The sequence below is a fragment of the Caretta caretta genome, chromosome 21 (assembly GCF_965140235.1).
Source record: "Caretta caretta isolate rCarCar2 chromosome 21, rCarCar1.hap1, whole genome shotgun sequence".
NCBI classification, from domain to species: domain Eukaryota; kingdom Metazoa; phylum Chordata; order Testudines; family Cheloniidae; genus Caretta; species Caretta caretta.
The window spans coordinates 12,046,368-12,063,868 of record NC_134226.1 but is presented as its reverse complement, the minus strand read 5'-3'; the positions used below and the strand labels follow the sequence as shown (position 1 = coordinate 12,063,868).

The 17,501-nt window shown below is 46.2% G+C and overlaps 2 protein-coding genes across 3 annotated transcripts in view; both read left to right on the top strand.

The window, feature by feature from the left end:
• Positions 1 to 4,672, top strand: part of SLC26A8 (solute carrier family 26 member 8) — a 32,132-nt gene extending 27,460 nt beyond the window's left edge. Inside the window, exons 17-19 of the mRNA XM_048826502.2 lie at positions 1,429 to 1,483; positions 1,613 to 1,800; positions 4,238 to 4,672. Coding sequence (XP_048682459.2) covers positions 1,429 to 1,483; positions 1,613 to 1,800; positions 4,238 to 4,459 — 465 coding nt within the window. The 3' untranslated portion in view covers positions 4,460 to 4,672. The remainder of the gene's footprint in view (positions 1 to 1,428; positions 1,484 to 1,612; positions 1,801 to 4,237) is intronic.
• Positions 4,673 to 11,863: 7,191 nt separating this feature from the next.
• The window catches only part of SRPK1 (SRSF protein kinase 1), a 45,224-nt gene continuing 39,586 nt past the window's right edge, over positions 11,864 to 17,501 (top strand). For both annotated transcript variants that reach the window (XM_048826482.2, XM_048826483.2), the window contains exons 1-2: positions 11,864 to 12,225; positions 13,657 to 13,717. In XM_048826482.2, the coding sequence (XP_048682439.1) occupies positions 11,892 to 12,225; positions 13,657 to 13,717 (395 nt within the window). In that variant the 5' untranslated portion in view covers positions 11,864 to 11,891. The remainder of the gene's footprint in view (positions 12,226 to 13,656; positions 13,718 to 17,501) is intronic.

The following is a 17,501-nucleotide window of genomic DNA, read 5'->3' as shown; positions in this document are numbered from 1 at the left end:
GCCCTGTTACTATTGACTTTAATGGGAGCAAGACTGATCTTTGTATTTTCACAAATGTGTAATTTCGAAGATCCACATATATTCCCTGGCTATTTGTTTAAAGGTACACTGTAGATCTAAAAAACACATGCAGAAATGCCCTTACCTGACTCACTAATAATATCTGAGATTATGTCAACTCAGATGACTTTTTTAATCTTTCATTTATTTTTCCCCATTTCTGCTGTTTGTGTTTTGCCCTTCACACAGCAAACTGGGAGCTTTGGCATATTTCCGTAGTACTTCGTGCCGGTTGTTTTGGAACTTCAGTGCTTTGTACTTCGTTTCAGCCTCCAGGAGGAAATCCTGTCTGGGACACTCAGAGGGCTGGTTCTTGTTTCCAGAGTAGGAGAGGATAAACGCTCTCATTCCCTGAGATGTTTTATTTAAAAAGTTATTTAAAAAGTTCATTGCAAGTTAGCATGTTCTTACAGGAAGTCTTTGTCTCTAGCATACGTGAGCATTTTTTGGTTTGTCTGGACATTTAAGAGTTATTTTAGTCCTAGACAGGAAGAGTAGATAAAAAATGTCTGTTCTCTCTGTTGACATTGGTTTGTTATTGTTGTTCATTGCAGCCTTATCTACCTTTTTCTTTGGGACAGCTCTTTAGCGTCTTAGTCGTCAAGTGAGAACCCTGGCAGACCGTATCTGTAGAGAAAATGACTTGCCTGTAGCAGCGGTTCTCTGAAGATACCCTGTCACTGGGATTCTCACCCGGTCCCCCATCAATATTAAAGATGATCTTTTAAGGAGTTTCTCTACTTACACTTGACCTGGATTTTCAAAAGCAACTAATGATTTTAAGGGCCTCAATTTTGAGGTGCCCAACTTCAGCCACCTTAATCATAAAGGGACCTGATTTTCCAGGTATGCTGAGCACCTGCCCTGTAAAATCAGGTCCCTTTTGAAATTAAGTGTCTCAAGATGGGCACCCAAAACCAGGCACTCAAAATTAATGGTTATGTTTGAAAACGTAGGTCCTTATTTGCATTGTTTACTCTGGGGCATATTTTGCATGTGTGCACGCAGGTGTGTGGGCATTGAATCATTTCCAGTTGACTTAACATGGGAGCTCCACTTCCTGTACAACCAAAGCAACTGATCTGAATACTGGGAAGGCCAAATTTATATCCTGCAGGCTGTGGTACAGGATGTCCAATGTGGGGCCTGGCTCTTTGGAGCCAGAATTCTTTGAACTGTGAGAGTTCTGCTGGTCTTGCACTGACCTATAACCCCGGACTAAGTCTTCTAGAAGAACGGTATCTTCAGAAAAGCAGAGTTATAAGCAAAAGCTTTTTCCCCCTTGCATGTCCTGCCTTCTGGTTCTATGGCCGTTCCTGCATAGATCATGAGAGTGTCACTAATATTAATATGGGATTCTCTCTACAGATGTTCCATATGTTTCAGAATCTTGGTATTTCGGTCCTGATAGCCAGCTGCCACCGTGAGTATAGTATGGGTAATGCTGTATTTAGCCACTTTTTGTAAGAAAAAGATACGTTTTTAAACCTCGGTGAAATGCTATAACTGTGCTCCTTCGTGTCTGCCCTGGTGGTTTTGTTTTTTTTTACAGTCTCTGTAATAGCAATCTTTGAGAAGAATGATTTCTTTGATGGCTGCGTCACCAAAGCCCGGTTCTTTCTAACCCTGCATGACGCTGTGCTGGCCGCTTTGGAACAGAATCAAAGGCCAGAGATTGTGGAACTCAGCGTTGGAGACCCTGAACAGGAGTTAGATGAAGGGCTCACAGAGGAACAGAAGGTGTGGTACTCCGCTTAAATCTAGATGCCACCGAGTGATCCTACAAGGATTTGAAGGTGTAAACATAGAAAGGCAGTTTGAGCTACGGGAATGAGTATGGGCATATGGTAGCCAGGGATTCCTGGGTTCTAATCCCAACTCTTATGTAGACTCCCTCTGTGATCTTGGGAAAGTTACTTAATCAGTCTGTGCCTCAGTTTCCTCACCTGTAAAATGAGGGTAATAATACTGCCCTATGTTATTGCCTGTTGTATTAATGAATGTTTGCAGAGCAGTTTTAAGATGTATAGGGCTGTGACCAGGTGCCTTTCGCAATTTGATTTAAAACAAATTCTACACTTCCTGGGGATTGGCTTTAACAAAGAAATTAACAATAAGATCAAGTTCTGTTAAAACCTTTTCCCAAGCTTGGCTGCTCTTAGGATTCCTACCTCAGGACTGCTTAGCCCACAACCTAAATTCTCTCCCTCCAAAAAACCTCTGCTAGCTCTCTGATATGCAGTTGAGATAATGAACCATTTGCGGTATTGAGTCATCAGAAACCACTTAATCCATTCCCAGCAGGATCAAAACATAAGTGTAGCTGTTTCAGGAAAACAGTACCACCCTGTAACAGGCTATATATATAAGATAAGCATTATTAAACCTCAAGAAGTAAGAGGAAAGGCCTGATTCTTCTCTCATGCTAGTGTAAATCACAAGCATGAAAGTCAATGGATTTACACTAGTGTAAAAGTGGTGTTAGTGAGGAGAATTGGACCGAAATTGTTTAGAGTCACATAGGAGTAATGGCATGAAATTAAGCAAAGATAAATTTAGCATGAATACCAGAAAAAGTTCCTAGCAATAAGTTCTGTCAGCACTAGAAAATATATTGTTGAGGAAAAATGATGTCTTGACTGTGGGCTATGTTGGGTGACAGAGAGAGGGAATCCGTCTAAAAAGTCTTTTCATCTTTATACTCTGATCTACAGAATTAAGGTAGATCAACTGGAGTATACATTTTCATGTGTTGTCACATTACACACTTAACTGCTGATGTTGAAACTGACTAAGAAGCTGGCTAACTGGGATTCCACTTGGGTTCTCGCCAGGTTTCAAATAGTAATATTTGTAAAGCAGTACTCAAGTGCTGAGTGTTAACCAATTAATTCTCACAGGAATGACTTATCTACTTTCCCTGGGAGATAATTAGGTAAGTATTATTCTTTAAAGATCACATCAGCACAGGTTTCATAGTCCTTAAAAAATATTCACAGTGCTAAGGGTGACGGGAGGTATTTTGGATATTAGAAGTCAGTCTCTATTTTCCATACCCTCTAATTTTCCCAGAAAAAATCCTTGAAATTAAATTTACCTTGCTTAAATTCAAACCAAAGATGAATTTTGGAAAAATTTCTGTTCACTGTGGGCCAAATCCTGAAGTCTTTGATTTGGGCAAAACTCCCCTGAAGTCAATGGAAGTATTCCCTGCTGTAAGCCTTCAGAATTTTGGCTTATCTCACTGACAACAGTATAACGCATTATTGTCTTGCAATGAAGACAACTCCTATTCGGGAAAGATACCATGACACTTCTGAAAAAACAAGGAACTAATCCCATTGTCCTTGCCTACTTACATAAATTCAGCCTCCCTACACTTATCCTGCAATTTCAATTAGAAACAGCATTCTGTTTTCCCGTCCCTTCCTAAACTGGTGTATACTATTGATGCGTGTTGTTAAACAACTAAACCCTGGCCTAGAATTATACAATTCTGTTGTATAATTCTATACAACAGAATTAGTTCAGTATAACTACATCGCTCAGGGTTGTAAATCATTCATATCCCTACCCTGGAGTGATGTAGTTATACTGACCTGAGCACCAGTGTAGACAGCACTGTGTTGGTGGGAGAGCTTCTTCCGCCAGCATAGCTCTTGCCTCTCATGGAGGTGGATTATCCTGTCGGTGGAGCACATCTTCATGAAAGCGCTACTGTGGATAGTGTTTTAAGTGTAGACCTGCCCTCACTCCTGCTTTCCCCTTGTAAGAGGTTGCTGCACTTCATTGGTTGGTAAAGTGACCATTATGTATGTATAGTTTGTGGTGCCATCTTGGGATCCTTTTGGATGACAAGTACAATGGAAGTGTAAGAAGATACTATTATTAGGGTGAAATCATTTTTTGTGTATGTTGGCAGGGGGTGAACCAGTATGTGAGTTATGGCGAAGATGGTCTTGTTGTTGACATAATTTTAATGCGTCTCCACTTGACTGCTAGATTGAGGACCCTGTAAGGGCAATTCAGAAGTTTTGTTCTTTTCTAAATTATTGCTGGATCACTTCAGCCTTATCAAGGGAAGTGCAAGGGAGCAGGGGGGCTTTTCATTCCAATATGTCGGGCATTGTGCAGCTCACTAGAAGGCACTGTGTGTGTGTGTGTGTGTGTTATTCAGGAGAGAAGTCTGCACTCCGGTAACAACAAAGATATTTCCTCTTTAAAGATTACCGGGAGCGAACTCTTAAATGAAGAGCCAATATCAGATCTCTTCCGCGCTTATTCACTCCAGAGTGAAGCAGAGATGAACATATTTCAACAGTATGATGCTCCACCTCCTGAGCCAGGTGACAGAGATGAGGAGTGGGAGCAGAAGTGGAAATATGCCAGAGATCCCTGAGATGCGCAAGAGCGGACAGGAAATCCTAGTCCAATATATGGGGAGAGGTGCTGCTACAGCACAGTTGAGGTAGTTCTTGCCTGCATTTTGGGGTTTTTTGCCTTTGTCTCTTTCAAAGTTATTGAAATAGCCAACTAGCCAGTCCATCCAATGGTTCTGCTGGTTTAAGGAAACTAGCACAGTGTATGAAGTTATTCTTCAGGACTTTCAAACAGAGGGACTATTCAGCAGCAATTTTAACCTTTGTACTGAATTAACTATAAAGCTTGGAGCCATTAAATGAATTTTTACATGTTTCTGAAATTCTCTGTAGTTTTTTAAATGTCCTCAAACATGGCACATCTTTTGCATATTGTTTTTCTAGGGACTAAATCTCGTTTGCAGTTTTCAGCAGATTGCACACCTGCTATTTCATTAACCTCAGATGCATGCAAAACTAGGTGACACTCTTGAACAGTGTTTCTCAACCTTTTTGATACCAGGGCTTGCTGCCTTCCTAGACTGTGTCAAGGAGATCTCAGGGACCGGTGCTGGAAACATGGACTTGGTCACTGAGAAACACTGCTCTAGAAGAAAGCATTTAATCACTGATACTTTGCTAAAGTTGCCTAGTGTATTCAGTAAAAACTCAATACTGTGACTTTTTTTCCAGTCCTGCTATAACCTCCTACCAGTGAATTATGTTATTTGCTTCTCTTTTTGGTAGACATTCACTGAGACAGCAATAAATGGAGACATTTAGTTCAGTTTCGTTATTAAGAGCTGAGAAAATGGCTGCTTTAGAATAAGATATAGGTGGCAAGTGGAAAAAAACAAACTTCTCAATTGTGTTATCTGAGTACCAGCTCATACTCAATAGACTGGTGAAACTGTGACATCACCATAATGGTGCATGCTGGGGTTTTATTTGGAACAGGAGCAGTCTTGCTATATCAGGGATGCACATCCCATCCCATCCTACCGTATGTACATTGAGGGAATTCTTCCCTGGCCTCAGTACCGAGAGTGAGGACTGAGGGTGAAATTCATCAGCACAAGGTCCATGTACCATTTAAGCCCTTTTGTGAGAGCATAAATTAGATTTAAACTACTGTACTGGTCCTGTGCTCCAGCATGAATTTCAGTCTGGGAGAGCATCTCCAGCTTCTGCTGTGTGCATGGTCCATGTAGCAGGGAGACTATATAGGACTCTTCCACGGCTGGGCTGTTCCTGGCGGTTAACTTTTAACTATATGGGGGTGCATAGAAATGTTAATATTTAATTATTTGTAATGTCACCTGCATTAGTAAATCCTCCAGACCTTTTAAATTTAAATTCTTACCGCTTCCAGGGAGTTTCTGGAGGAAGGACATGGTACTGTATCTGTGTAAGGTGAAATGGTAAAAGGTTTTTTAAAACAATATATGTGTGCATTCTTACAGTGGACGAAGCTTTCAGTCTCACAGCTCTGACACTTGTGAATGGAACTTTCAGTTCTTCCTGTCTTTCTAACAGTGCATCCGATGAAGTGAGCTGTAGCTCACGAAAGCTCATGCTCAAATAAATGGGTTAGTCTCTAAGGTGCCACAAGTCCTCCTTTTCTTTTTGCGGATACAGACTAACACGGCTGCTACTCTGAAACCTAAGAGTGTTGAGTAACTCTCATAGTACACAGGCTTCCCTTGTGGTGTTTCTGTGCAGTGGCTTCAAGCCAAGTCCCTTCCTGAGTGGCAGCTCCAATCAAAACAGAGCAATACCGACTTGCAACACGCAAGGCCTTAATTTTCAGAATCTATGGGCTGTACTGTGGCACCCTTGACTTAAGATGAGTGGTGTTACTAGCCCTTTGCAATGCAAAGAACCTTCCCATTGCAAATTTCAGAGGAGTACTCTTGGCCCTTGCAAAGAATAAATAATACCAGCAGCAAAGATATGACTGTGCCCTTTCCACTCCACAACTGGTGCACTGATGTCCTAACTTCAAACATCAACATGGTTTTAAAACAGTTCTAAAATATGTGTGTATTAATTGTGCAAGGCATGTACTTTTCAGTTAGTGGGAGACCAGGCACTTTCTGATTTCCTGGTCTTTTTCTTGTCTAGTCATTGCAATGCCTTAACACTAATCCCAAAACTGTGCACAAGGTTCCTGTGTTTAACCAAGGCACAGATCACCTGGTAGAGTTTTGTGGTGTGAGAAAGCATGTACCTTGCACCAAAAGACTCCACCTATACCCAGTGATGAGCTGCCAAAATCTTAACAACCGGTTCCCTCCTTACCCCACGAGGGGGTCGTGGCCTGCCCCTGCCCCCCAGGACTCGTGCCCCGCCTCCCAGGACTCGTGCCCCGCCCCCCGGGACTCCTGCCCCATCCAACCCCCCGTGTTCCTTGACGCCCCCCTCCCCCCCCGAGCCCCTGCCCCATCCACCCCTGTCCCCTGACTGCTCCCAGAACCGGGCAGGAGGGTCTCGTGGGCCACCATAATGGGTGCCCACCCTACCCCTAAGAGCCAGAGGGACCTGCCAGGGGGCGAGGTGGGGAGTCCTGGCGGTGCTTACCTGGGGCAGCTCCCAGGAAGCATCCGGCAGGTCCCTCTGGCTCCTAGGGGCGGGGAGCGTAGCTGGAGGGGAGCAGGGGGAGTGGCCGCTCCCCCCACTGATCACATCAAAAGTGGTGCCTTAGGCACCAACTGCATGGGGGCTCTGGGGCTGGAGCCCCCACCGGCAGCTCCCCACCCCGCGCCCGGCCCCAGCTCACCTCTGCTCCGCCTCCTCCCCTGAACGCGCCGCCCCGCTCCGCTTCTCTGCCCCCCCCACCCCCTGGTTTCCCGGGAATCAGCTGTTCGCACAGGAAGCCGGGGGGGCTGAGAAGCAGGCGGCGGCTTCGTGCTCAGGCCCAGGGTGGCGGAGGTGAGCTGGGGTGGGGAGCGATTCCCCTGCGCGCCCCCCACCCCCAGGTTACCTGCTGCGGCGCGGGTGGCCCTCCTCGCGCACTCCCCCCACCCCAGCTCACCTCCACGGGCCTGAGCGCGAAGCCGCCGCCTGCTTCTCAGCCCTCCCCCGCTTCCCGCATGAACAGCTGATTCGTGGGAAGCTGCGGGGGGGCGGAGAAGCAGAGCAGGGGGGCGCATTCAGGGGAGGAGGCGGAGTGGAGGTGAGCTGGGGCCAGGTGCGGGGCGGGGTGGGGAGTTGTTGGTGGGTGCTCTGCACCCACCAAATTTTCCCCGTGGGTGCTCCAGCCCTGGAGCACCCACGGAGTTGGCACCTAAGGCGTCACTTTTGGCCAGTTGTTAAATTTAGAAGCCCTTTTAGAACCGGTTCTCCCTCGCGGAACAACCGGTTCTAAAAGGGCTTCTAAATTTAACAACCGGTTCTAGTGAACCGGTGCGAACCGGCTCCAGCTCACCATTGACTGTACCACTTAAAAGGCAGGCTAATGGAAGTCAGGGTCCAAAGGTCTGTCTACACAATCCTATGCTTGTAAACAGGTTGTGACAGTCTCTTCTCACCCGGTTACAACAAACATGGTTGTGTTTTATTGACACCGCAACTTTTTTCACACATCACCATGTGAGTGCTAGCGTGCTGTTTAACTATTTGTATCATTATGTGCTGGGGAGGTCTGGGCAGCTATCCCATGGCACCTAAATAGGAGATTCAGGTCCTGAATTTCCATTGCTTTGTACAATGTAGTAACTTAGTCCAATGCAAAGAGGGTGTCAAATGCCACCAGACAGAATAAACTGAATAAATGACGAGACAAGAGAAAAGGCAATCCAGAGGCCCCACAGCGTGAAGGGGACATGCACGCAGACTGGCAGCAGAAATTCAGGGACCAATGCACTCTAGTATGTCATACTGCACAGGGAGCTGGGAGGGAGGAGGACCAGTCAAACCAGTTACACACAGGCATAGCTAGAGGGCCATCTACACTGTTTAAAAAAATCTGTGCCAAACTGGTGGCAGGAAGAAAACCACATCTTCGCCCAAGCTGCTAGAAACGTGAAAGAAAGGTGGCTACGATGGTTACTAACAGAATATTGATCAAGTTGTGTGTGAACACACATCTTCTTTCCACCAAGCGTGCCAGTCACTGGTTACAAATGCAGGAACAGCAGACCCCATTGCAGGAACAGGGCCTCAGTGTGCCATCAGATGTACAGTATGCTATAGAGATTAGAGAGACCAGTACATACATTTATTTAATAGATGGGAAGCTACATTTTTGTAAGGAAATAGATTTGGGATCCCAGGAGCTTGTAATAAGCAGCAACAAAACAACAACTTTAAACAGTGAAAAATACTTTAACTGTTGTCTTAAATTTCAGAGTAGCAGCCGTGGTAGTCTATCCGCAAAAAGAAAAGGAGGACTTGTGGCACCTTAGAGACTAACAAATTTATTTGAGCATAAGCGTTAGCTGTAGCTCACGAAAGCTTATGCTCAAATAAATTTGTTAGTCTCTAAGGTGCCAAAAGTACTCGTTTTCTTTTTGTTGTCTTAAAGTTACGTATGGACATACCTTGGCCTCTAAACTTGCCTTACCTTGGAAATGTTTATAATCTAATGTAATTCTCTACTCCTACAATGGCTTCCAGGTTTGGGTTGTTTTTAAAACTCTGTTGCCTAGAAATAAAAAGAAAATACACGTTGCTCATATACAGATTTTACCAACCCAATGTTTTAAACCCCCTCTGCCAGCCCTATATGGCTGAAGAACAACAGATGCAGACATAACCCCACTGGTACAGTGTCCAACACCCCTCTACAACACACCTTTCAAGATCCATGTGTCCTATACATGCCTATCACAACTTGTGTACCTCATCCAGTGCGCTAAATGTCTCAAGAACAACTATGTAGGTGAAACCAGACAATCACTTTGCTCTCGAATGAATTCACACAGGAAAATAATAAAAGACAAAACATCATATCACCTGTGGGTGAACACTTGCACAAAGTGATGACTCCATTTCTGACTTATCAGTCCTCATCCTCAAAGGAAACCTGCACGACACTTTCAAAAGACGAGCCTGGGAGCTTAAATTCATAACTTTGCTAGACACTAAAAATGATAGACTGAATAGAGACACTGGATTTATGTCTTATTAAAACAATCTACAACCTACTAACCCTTATGACTGAAAGGGTGTTAATGGGCCACTTCACCGTGAATGGTCCCTTAAATTATGTGATAACTACTTACTCTAAACAATCTGTTCCACCTTATAACTAGCTGTGATGCTCTGAGTATGTTATCCAGATCTGAAGAAGAGCTGTGTGTATGCTTGAAAGTTTGTCTCTTTCACCAACAGAAATTGGCCCAATAAAAGATATTACCTCACCCACCTTTAAACTTTGTAATAGCCTGGGACCGACACAGCTGCAACAACACTGAATATATTAAAACTCCCAACATTTAAATTAAAATTGCTTACTCTGTGGCTGATTAAATACCCTGGAGACAAAGTTTACCATTTCTTATTATTTACCACCTGTACCAATAGGTGCCCATATCTGTTCAGGGATGCGGATTATATATAAATCACCTTGATATAAACTTTATTTATAAAAGTGAGGAAGAGATTGTGAATTCCTTAAGAGGGCAAATACTAGATACTCTGACCAGGACATTGATTATGTACTAGAATACAAGGATTTACATTAAGTTCATTTGGTAGGAGATGGCCAACAACTCACCTGGCTGCTATAACTGGCAATCCAGAAATCATAAGACTCCATTTTAGTCATATTGACCTCTATGCATTCTGTTTTTTTTTTTAATTTAAAGGGATACTGTCAAATTAAAAATCATAATTCTGTCTGAACACTTCTTTACCTACAACAGCCATAAGCAAAATATAAGATTATTATAACTGAGCATAAGTAAAAAAATTTTTTTAGTTTACTTACATTTGTACATTTGATAGCAATTGGTTTATAGGCAATTTCAGTGTTTTCTGTGGTGTAGACAATCTGCTGCATGTGGTTAATTGAAGTAAGGGGGGGACATTTTTAAAAATAGGAAGATGTAGTGATAAATCCATAAAAACTGGTAAGATTAATCAGGAGAAAGGTCTAAGTCCCAAAACTACTTTTAACTTAGTCCTTATCTACACTAACAAGGGTTTGTTGGCATAACTATACCAGTAGGTAGATATCAGCAAACCCTCTTTTACTTATACCAATTTCCTAAATGAAATAAGTTATACCAGCAAAAAGACTTTTTTGCAGTTTTCACTAGGACCTTTGCCGGCCTAACTATATTGACTGGGTTATGACTTTTTCATACTCCTAATTGACGTAGCTAGATCAGCAAAATGTACAAATGTAGACCAAGCCTTAAAAAGAATGTGCGAGATTTCAAGTTGACGGTAGCCAGGGCTATGTTACAAATTGTTAGGGCCACAATTATTGTAGGAGCGTGAAAAAAAAAATCACATTTCTCACTCTGACATAGCTGTGCCAGCAAAACTTCCAGTGTAGACTTAACAGCATACCTTCTGTCGTTGTGGGAGGTGGTTTAGCTACACCAGCGAAAGAACTTTTAAGTTGCATCTCCATTAGGGCGTTATACCAGCAACCCCTTTGTAGTGTAGACTAGCCCTGTCCCTTTAATGTTGGCACAGGACGTAATCACAAATGTGCTTGAAATGGAAATAAAAATGGACATAAAAGCAAACAAACATTTGATCAACAGAAACCGTATCAATAAAAACCACATCTTAAAAGTTATAATTCACTGACTTGTGTATGATTAATGACATACTGTAAGATGCCTTCTGTGTATTTCATATATTACGTGGTTGTATTGTTGTGGGATTCACCTCTTCATGGTTATTGTGGTAATGCCTAAGGGATCAACCAATGTGTGTTTTGCGTTCTATAGTGCGATTTGTGCCTTGTCCTGCATGTGTAATGTGTATCATGACTTGTGTGCATTGTAGTGTGCAGCCTGGGTGTGGCGGTACCGTGTCTTTTGCTTTTTGTGGGATGGACGGTGTGCAGTAGGGTGTCAGGCAGCGTGTGCCACTCAGCGTGGCCAGGCAGCATGGCTGTGTGCACTCACGCTGCGGTGTGCATGGCAGAGTGGGGGGCACTGCAGTGAATCATAAAATATCAGGGTTGGAAGGGACCTCAGGAGCTCAGCTAGCCCAACCCCCTGCTCAAAGCAGGACCAATACCCAATTTTTGCCCCAGATCCCTAAATGGCCCCCTCAAGGATTGAACTCACAACCCTGGGTTTAGCAGGCCAATGCTCCAACCACTGAGCTATCCCTCCCCCCCCTGTGCGGGCCGGGGAGGGGGCGGGGCAACGCCGGCTTTGCGTCACACTCAGCGCTTCGCTCACAGGCCGGCGCGTGCTTGGTGGTGCCGGCACCGCCCCGCCCTCCGCCCCTTCAGTCCGTCGGATCCGTCCCCGCCCTCCGGGGGTTGCGCATGCACTCGGGACCATGGACCCGTTGGAGGCGGGGCTGGGCTCGGGGGTGGAGCCTACCCTGGGGCCCCCGCTCCTCCCCCTCCGTCGGAGGGGGCGTTGCCGGACGCGTTCGGAAGAGCCAGGGGGCGCGGCCTTCCTCACGAGCTCGGCCTCGAGCTCGAGCGGCACCAGTGAGGGCGACGAGGACATCTGGTGGCGCGTGCAGAGGCGCGCGAAGATACCGAAAGTGCGCATGCCCCTCCCGGCGCGGCCCAGCTCGGCGCAGGCGCAGAAGCAGGCGAATGATTTAGAGCGCACGCGCGGAGGGCAGTGGGGGCTACCGGCTCTGGCCGCCATGGAGCGGAAAGGTGAGCGCGGCGCCTTCTCCCGGGCCGGGCCTGGCGGGCCGCCGGTCCCCGACACGTGCACCCGCGGCCGCGCGTCGGCCCCTTCGTCCCTCGCAGGCAGCGCCGCCCGGCCGTCCCCTGCCCCCCCCCGGCGCGCCCCCTGCCCGCCAACCCCCCCCCCGGCGCGCCCCTTGCCCGCCCCCCCGGTCTGCCTGCCCTGCCCCCCCCGGCGCGCCCCCTGCCCGCCAACCCCCCCCAGGCGCGCCCCTTGCCCGCCCCCCCGGTCTGCCTGCCCTGCCCCCCCCGGAGCGCCCCCCGCCCGCGCGCGCCCCCCGTCTGCCTGCCATGCCCCCCCCCGGGCGCGCCCCCTGCCCGGATCCCCAGGTCTGCCTGCCTTGCCCCCCCCCGGGCGCGCCCCCCGCCCGCCCCCTTTGTCTGCCTGCCTCGCCCCCCCCGGGCGCTCCCCCTGCCCGCGCCCCCCCCCCGTCTGCCTGCCTCGCCACCCCCGGGCGCTCCCCCTGCCCGCGCGCCCCCCCGTCTGCCTGCCTTGCCCCCCCAGCGCGCCCCCCGCCCGCCCCCTTTGTCTGCCTGCCTTGCCGCCCCCCCGGGCGCGCCCCCTGCCCCCGCGCCCCCCCCGTCTGCCTGCCTTGCCCCCCCAGCGCGCCCCCCGCCCGCCCCCCCATCTGCCTGCCTTGCCGCCCCCCCAGGCGCGCCCCCTGCCCCCGCGCCCCCCCATCTGCCTGCCTTGCCGCCCCCCCCGGAGCACCCTCTGCCCCCGCGCCCCTCCCGTCTGCCTGCCTTGCTGCCCCCCCGGGCATGCCCCTGTGCCCCCCCTGTCTGCCTGCCTTGCCGCCCCCCCTCGGGCGCGCCCCCTGCCTTGCCGCCCTCCCCGGGTGCGCCCCCTGCTTGCCTCCCCCGTCTGCCTGCCTTGCCGCCCATCTGGGCTCACCCCCTGCCCGCCCCCCGTCTGCCTGCCTTGCCCCCCCTGCCCCCCCGTCCGTCTACTTTGTCCCGTCCCCCCACCCTGGGGTGCGCCCCCTGCCCCCGTCGGGCATGCCTCCTGCCCCCCATCCGTCTGCTTTATCCCGTTCCCCCCCGCCCGTCTGCCTTGTCGTTCCCCCTCCCCCCCCCCGTGGGCCTGCCCCCATGGGCATGCTCCCTGCTTCCCCCTAGTCTGTCTGGCTTGCCTCCCTGTCTCCTATCTACCTTACCCCCCACAGGGGCATGGCCCCTCCTGTCTGTCTTTCTGCCTTGGCGCCGCTGCTCCGCCCCCCCGTACATGCTCTCTGACTCCTCCTGTCTGTCTGCCTTATGCCCTGTGCTCTCTCCTTTATCTCTGCTTTCTCCCCACTTCATGCTCCCTGCCCCTTCAAACCTCTGTTTTCCTCTAGCATGCACCTCCCACCTCTTCCACCCGACCCCATCTCATCAGTCTGCATTTCTCTCCCCAAGTTCTGGCACTTCAGGCCCGGAAGAAACGGACCAAAGCTAAGAAGGACAAGGCCCAGAAAAAGTAAGTCGAACCCCACTGCCAGCCAGCTGGAAACTGGTGTCCAGTGTGGGGTGTCGGACTTGTGCTTCTATTGTATGCACACAGCCCCTGGTTTCCTGTGCTTAGGTGGGAAGGAGTAAGGTGTAAGGTCTGGTGGCTCCATGTGGGCAACTGAAGGGATCTCCTTTTGGCTCTGAAGGCAAGGAATTTCCTCCCTCTTTGTGTCTATAGGGCATCCCTGGAGGGTAAAGTCTGAGGTTCCCCACAGTGTTGTTACCTAAAAGTCCCCTGTGCACCCCATTCTCTGTTAATGTAAGAACTGGACCATATCTATGAGCCTTAGAGGGGTCCATTGACTCTTGATCATTTAGGCTAGAAAAGCATCTCAGTTTAACTATCGGCCTATAGGATGACATATGCAAATGAGGATCCTGATTGATTTGCAGATGAGTTTAATAATGCTTTTCACTAAATTTACTAACCTCTTAGAGGCGGATGGTTTTGTCCAAAGTCTTCCTTTTAGTAAGTGAGATTAAAAGAAACATCTATTACACTGCAGAAATCCATAGTAGCTCCATAAATCTTTTTAAAGTGTTCAAAATATATTTCATATACTCACTGTGGATTCTGGGGAGTGGGAGCTACAAATCCTGTTTGTTTATACAAGAGGCTAAATTTTAAGTAGCTCTAGGAATTCAACTAACTTTAAAATATGGAAGAAGTTCCTATAATTGTTACATATATATTTTTGAGAACAGCTTCTGTAAGGTGAATTCATTCAATCATGTTGTATTAAAGAATATCTAACTTAGAAACTATAACTCTTCTAAACTATTATTATTCCAAGTACAAGACAATTAACCGCCTTCCGGGGTGGGGGGGGATGTATTGGTGGTACTGAAAATACTAATCTAACAGTTTTAATATCAAATAAATTGGGGGAGGGAATCAAAGTAATGCTTTTTTGCGGAAGGTACAGAAAAGGGATTGACATCTCTGATCTTGAGCTATTCCCCATCAATCATAAGTTCTTACTTTAGGTTCTGTCTAAAAGATGGATATCTGAGTTATTACAGAATTAAATGTGGCCTCCATAGAGGTTTGTATATTGTATCTACAAAGATTGTGATCTGTGTGTCTACAAAATAACTATATCACTTTCATTATACTGCGGAGTTGGTTTGCGGAGCTCTTGATTCTGTATCTCGCCTTCCTTCCTTCCTTCGGTTTCAAGATTTCATAGAGAAAAGAAATTAAGCAAAACAATTATCTAACTCACTGGAAAAATCTGCCCACCAAAGTACTAACTTTTTACTTGTACACATTTATAAACTTCCTTTCTATGATCTTTCATAAACTTATTTCAAGGCGTGACCACATCTCTTCAACTGGACAGAGCTCATTTGAGGTATCTTTAGATGGATTTTTTTGGATCTGGTTGTCAGAAATGGAGCAGACAGCAGCTCGCTTGTTTAAAAGGATTACTAAACCGTCTGGAGTCCAGGTCTACAAAGCAAACATTATATCATAGAAATGTAGGGCTGGAAGGGACATCAAGAGGTCAAGTCTAGCCCCCTGTGCTGAGGCAGGGTATGTTAGACATACATAATATTTCTGTGTGGGAGTTAAAAAAATCAGGGAGCTGCATGGGTTACCATCTTTCATTATCGGCAATACTATTTTCTTTCTTTCAAGCATTGACTTCAATTCTACAAGCATTTAATCAGATCTGCAAATTGTACATTAACAGGTTGTGAAGGTTTAAGGATAAAATGCATACCAGTATACTAGCAAATTGAAATTTAAGGTTTAAATGCAGAAAGCCTCCATCAGGACGCTGCTTAGTCCTGAATTTGTTTTGAAACTGAGTACTGGAGGTCAGCCACTTGATTTTTAGCCCACTAATAAAAATATACTTTTTTTTCTCTCTTGGAGGAGGTGGGCTTTTCAGTAACTCATGCTTTTGTGCCAGTGGAACTTCTTCTGTTATAATACTCTGTAGCTGTTTAACATCTTTCATAGAAGGATTTCAAAGCACTTTACAAAGGTGAGTAACTTGTATCCGTATCTTATAGACCAAGAAGAGGAGGAGCTCTCGGGGTTGAGTCATTAAACCCAATTTCTAGTCCTGACTCTGCCTTGATCAGACAGTGGGCAAGTGGTAACAATAATACCTACTTTTTATGAAGTGCTGTGAGAACCCAAGTGAAAAATTAAATACAACATATTGCTTTTAAAAAAGTCACATAGTGAGTCAGTGATAGTCATCAATAATACCCAGGCCTCCTGCAAGCTGAATTCTAAAATGTTGTCCTCTGCACATACATTGTATATCTTTACTGAATTTAGTTGCATGCCAAGGCATGGTCTTCAGATCTGTTGTATAAAGTTCGGCATTCTTAACTGACGTAGTGATTTAAATAGAATGTCCAAAGTGGCACTAGTATCGTACGAGGCCCTCTAAAGCTTTTTTCCCCTCCCTGCCTGTATTTTATTTGGTATGACATCACACAGAAAAGGATTTTCTGCTTGGACCTGTCCTGCTTGCGGGATGAAGGGAACACAGAAGTTGTAGAAAATATATTGTTGCTAGGAAGGTAGAAAGTGTAGTGTTGAGGCAGAGACATTGTGAACTAATTGCATGCTTGTATTCTAGAGCAGGTCTAGACACCAGGTAATATCTGTGGGATGTTTGCAATAAGTTGGCATGAAGTAATAATCGAAGAGCTGCAGTAAAGGATCTCACTGTTCTGAGGTTAAATGTTACAGTAAAACAGTTCAGTGTCCATTTTAACCAGCCTGCCTTGTGTAAATATAGTGGCCGTTACTTAAATTGGTTCTTGGCTTTCTATCCAGTAGGGTCAGATCTTTAATAAGGAGGAGAGACGAAAGGGCAATTGAAGAAAAATATTTTTACTTCTGAGGAGACACAGCTGCTGGTTGCAGTGGAAGAACAAATTGGGATTAATCATAAAATACTGTAACTTGGTGGTGTGTGTATTCCTGTCCTTACTCTGGGAGGATGGTGGCTCTTGTCTGATTAGCAACCTTTTGAACATCTGGCTAAGCAGCTTTAATTCTAAAAGCATTTTCCCTACTGCAGTTGATCAACATGCATGTTGGACTCGGTCCCTAGCTAGAGAGTGGCTGACATGGTTAAGGAATTAGTTTGTCACTCATGTTTTGCCAATTTTTAGTGCAAATCATTCTCTAAAATATACTAGGTATAAACTGTTAGTGAAATAGCAAATACTTTGTTGAGATATGTCTCAAATGGTGGAACAGAGATTATACTTAACGGAAAAATTAATGACGTATTTTGCAACAAGTTATAAAAAGAAAAGGAGTACTTGTGGCACCTTAGAGACTAACCTTAGAGACTAACCAATTTATTTGTTAGTCTCTAAGGGTGCCACAAGTACTCCTTTTCTTTTTGCGAATACAGACTAACACGGCTGTTACTCTGCAACAAGTCATGTTACAGATTTCACAATATCCACTCTTTAACTTTTACCTGTTGCTTCAAGTTACCCAACAAATACTATTTCCACTTTATGGTATTTCCTATGTGTTTAAGAGGGGCAAAGGAGTGGGAGGGTGCAATCCCGTGGTAGTGTTGTACACAGTTAGGGTGGAGCAGGTGGTAACTTATTAGAGCCATTTAGATTATGATTGTCCAGAAGGTGGCCACTTCTTGCTTTGAAAATAATTTGAATCTTTTTACTACCTTTTTCCAGGGCTTGCTTTTTAACTTTTTGAACTACTGTGTGTATAAAGAATGGGTAGGGAGAGCTCTTTACATGTA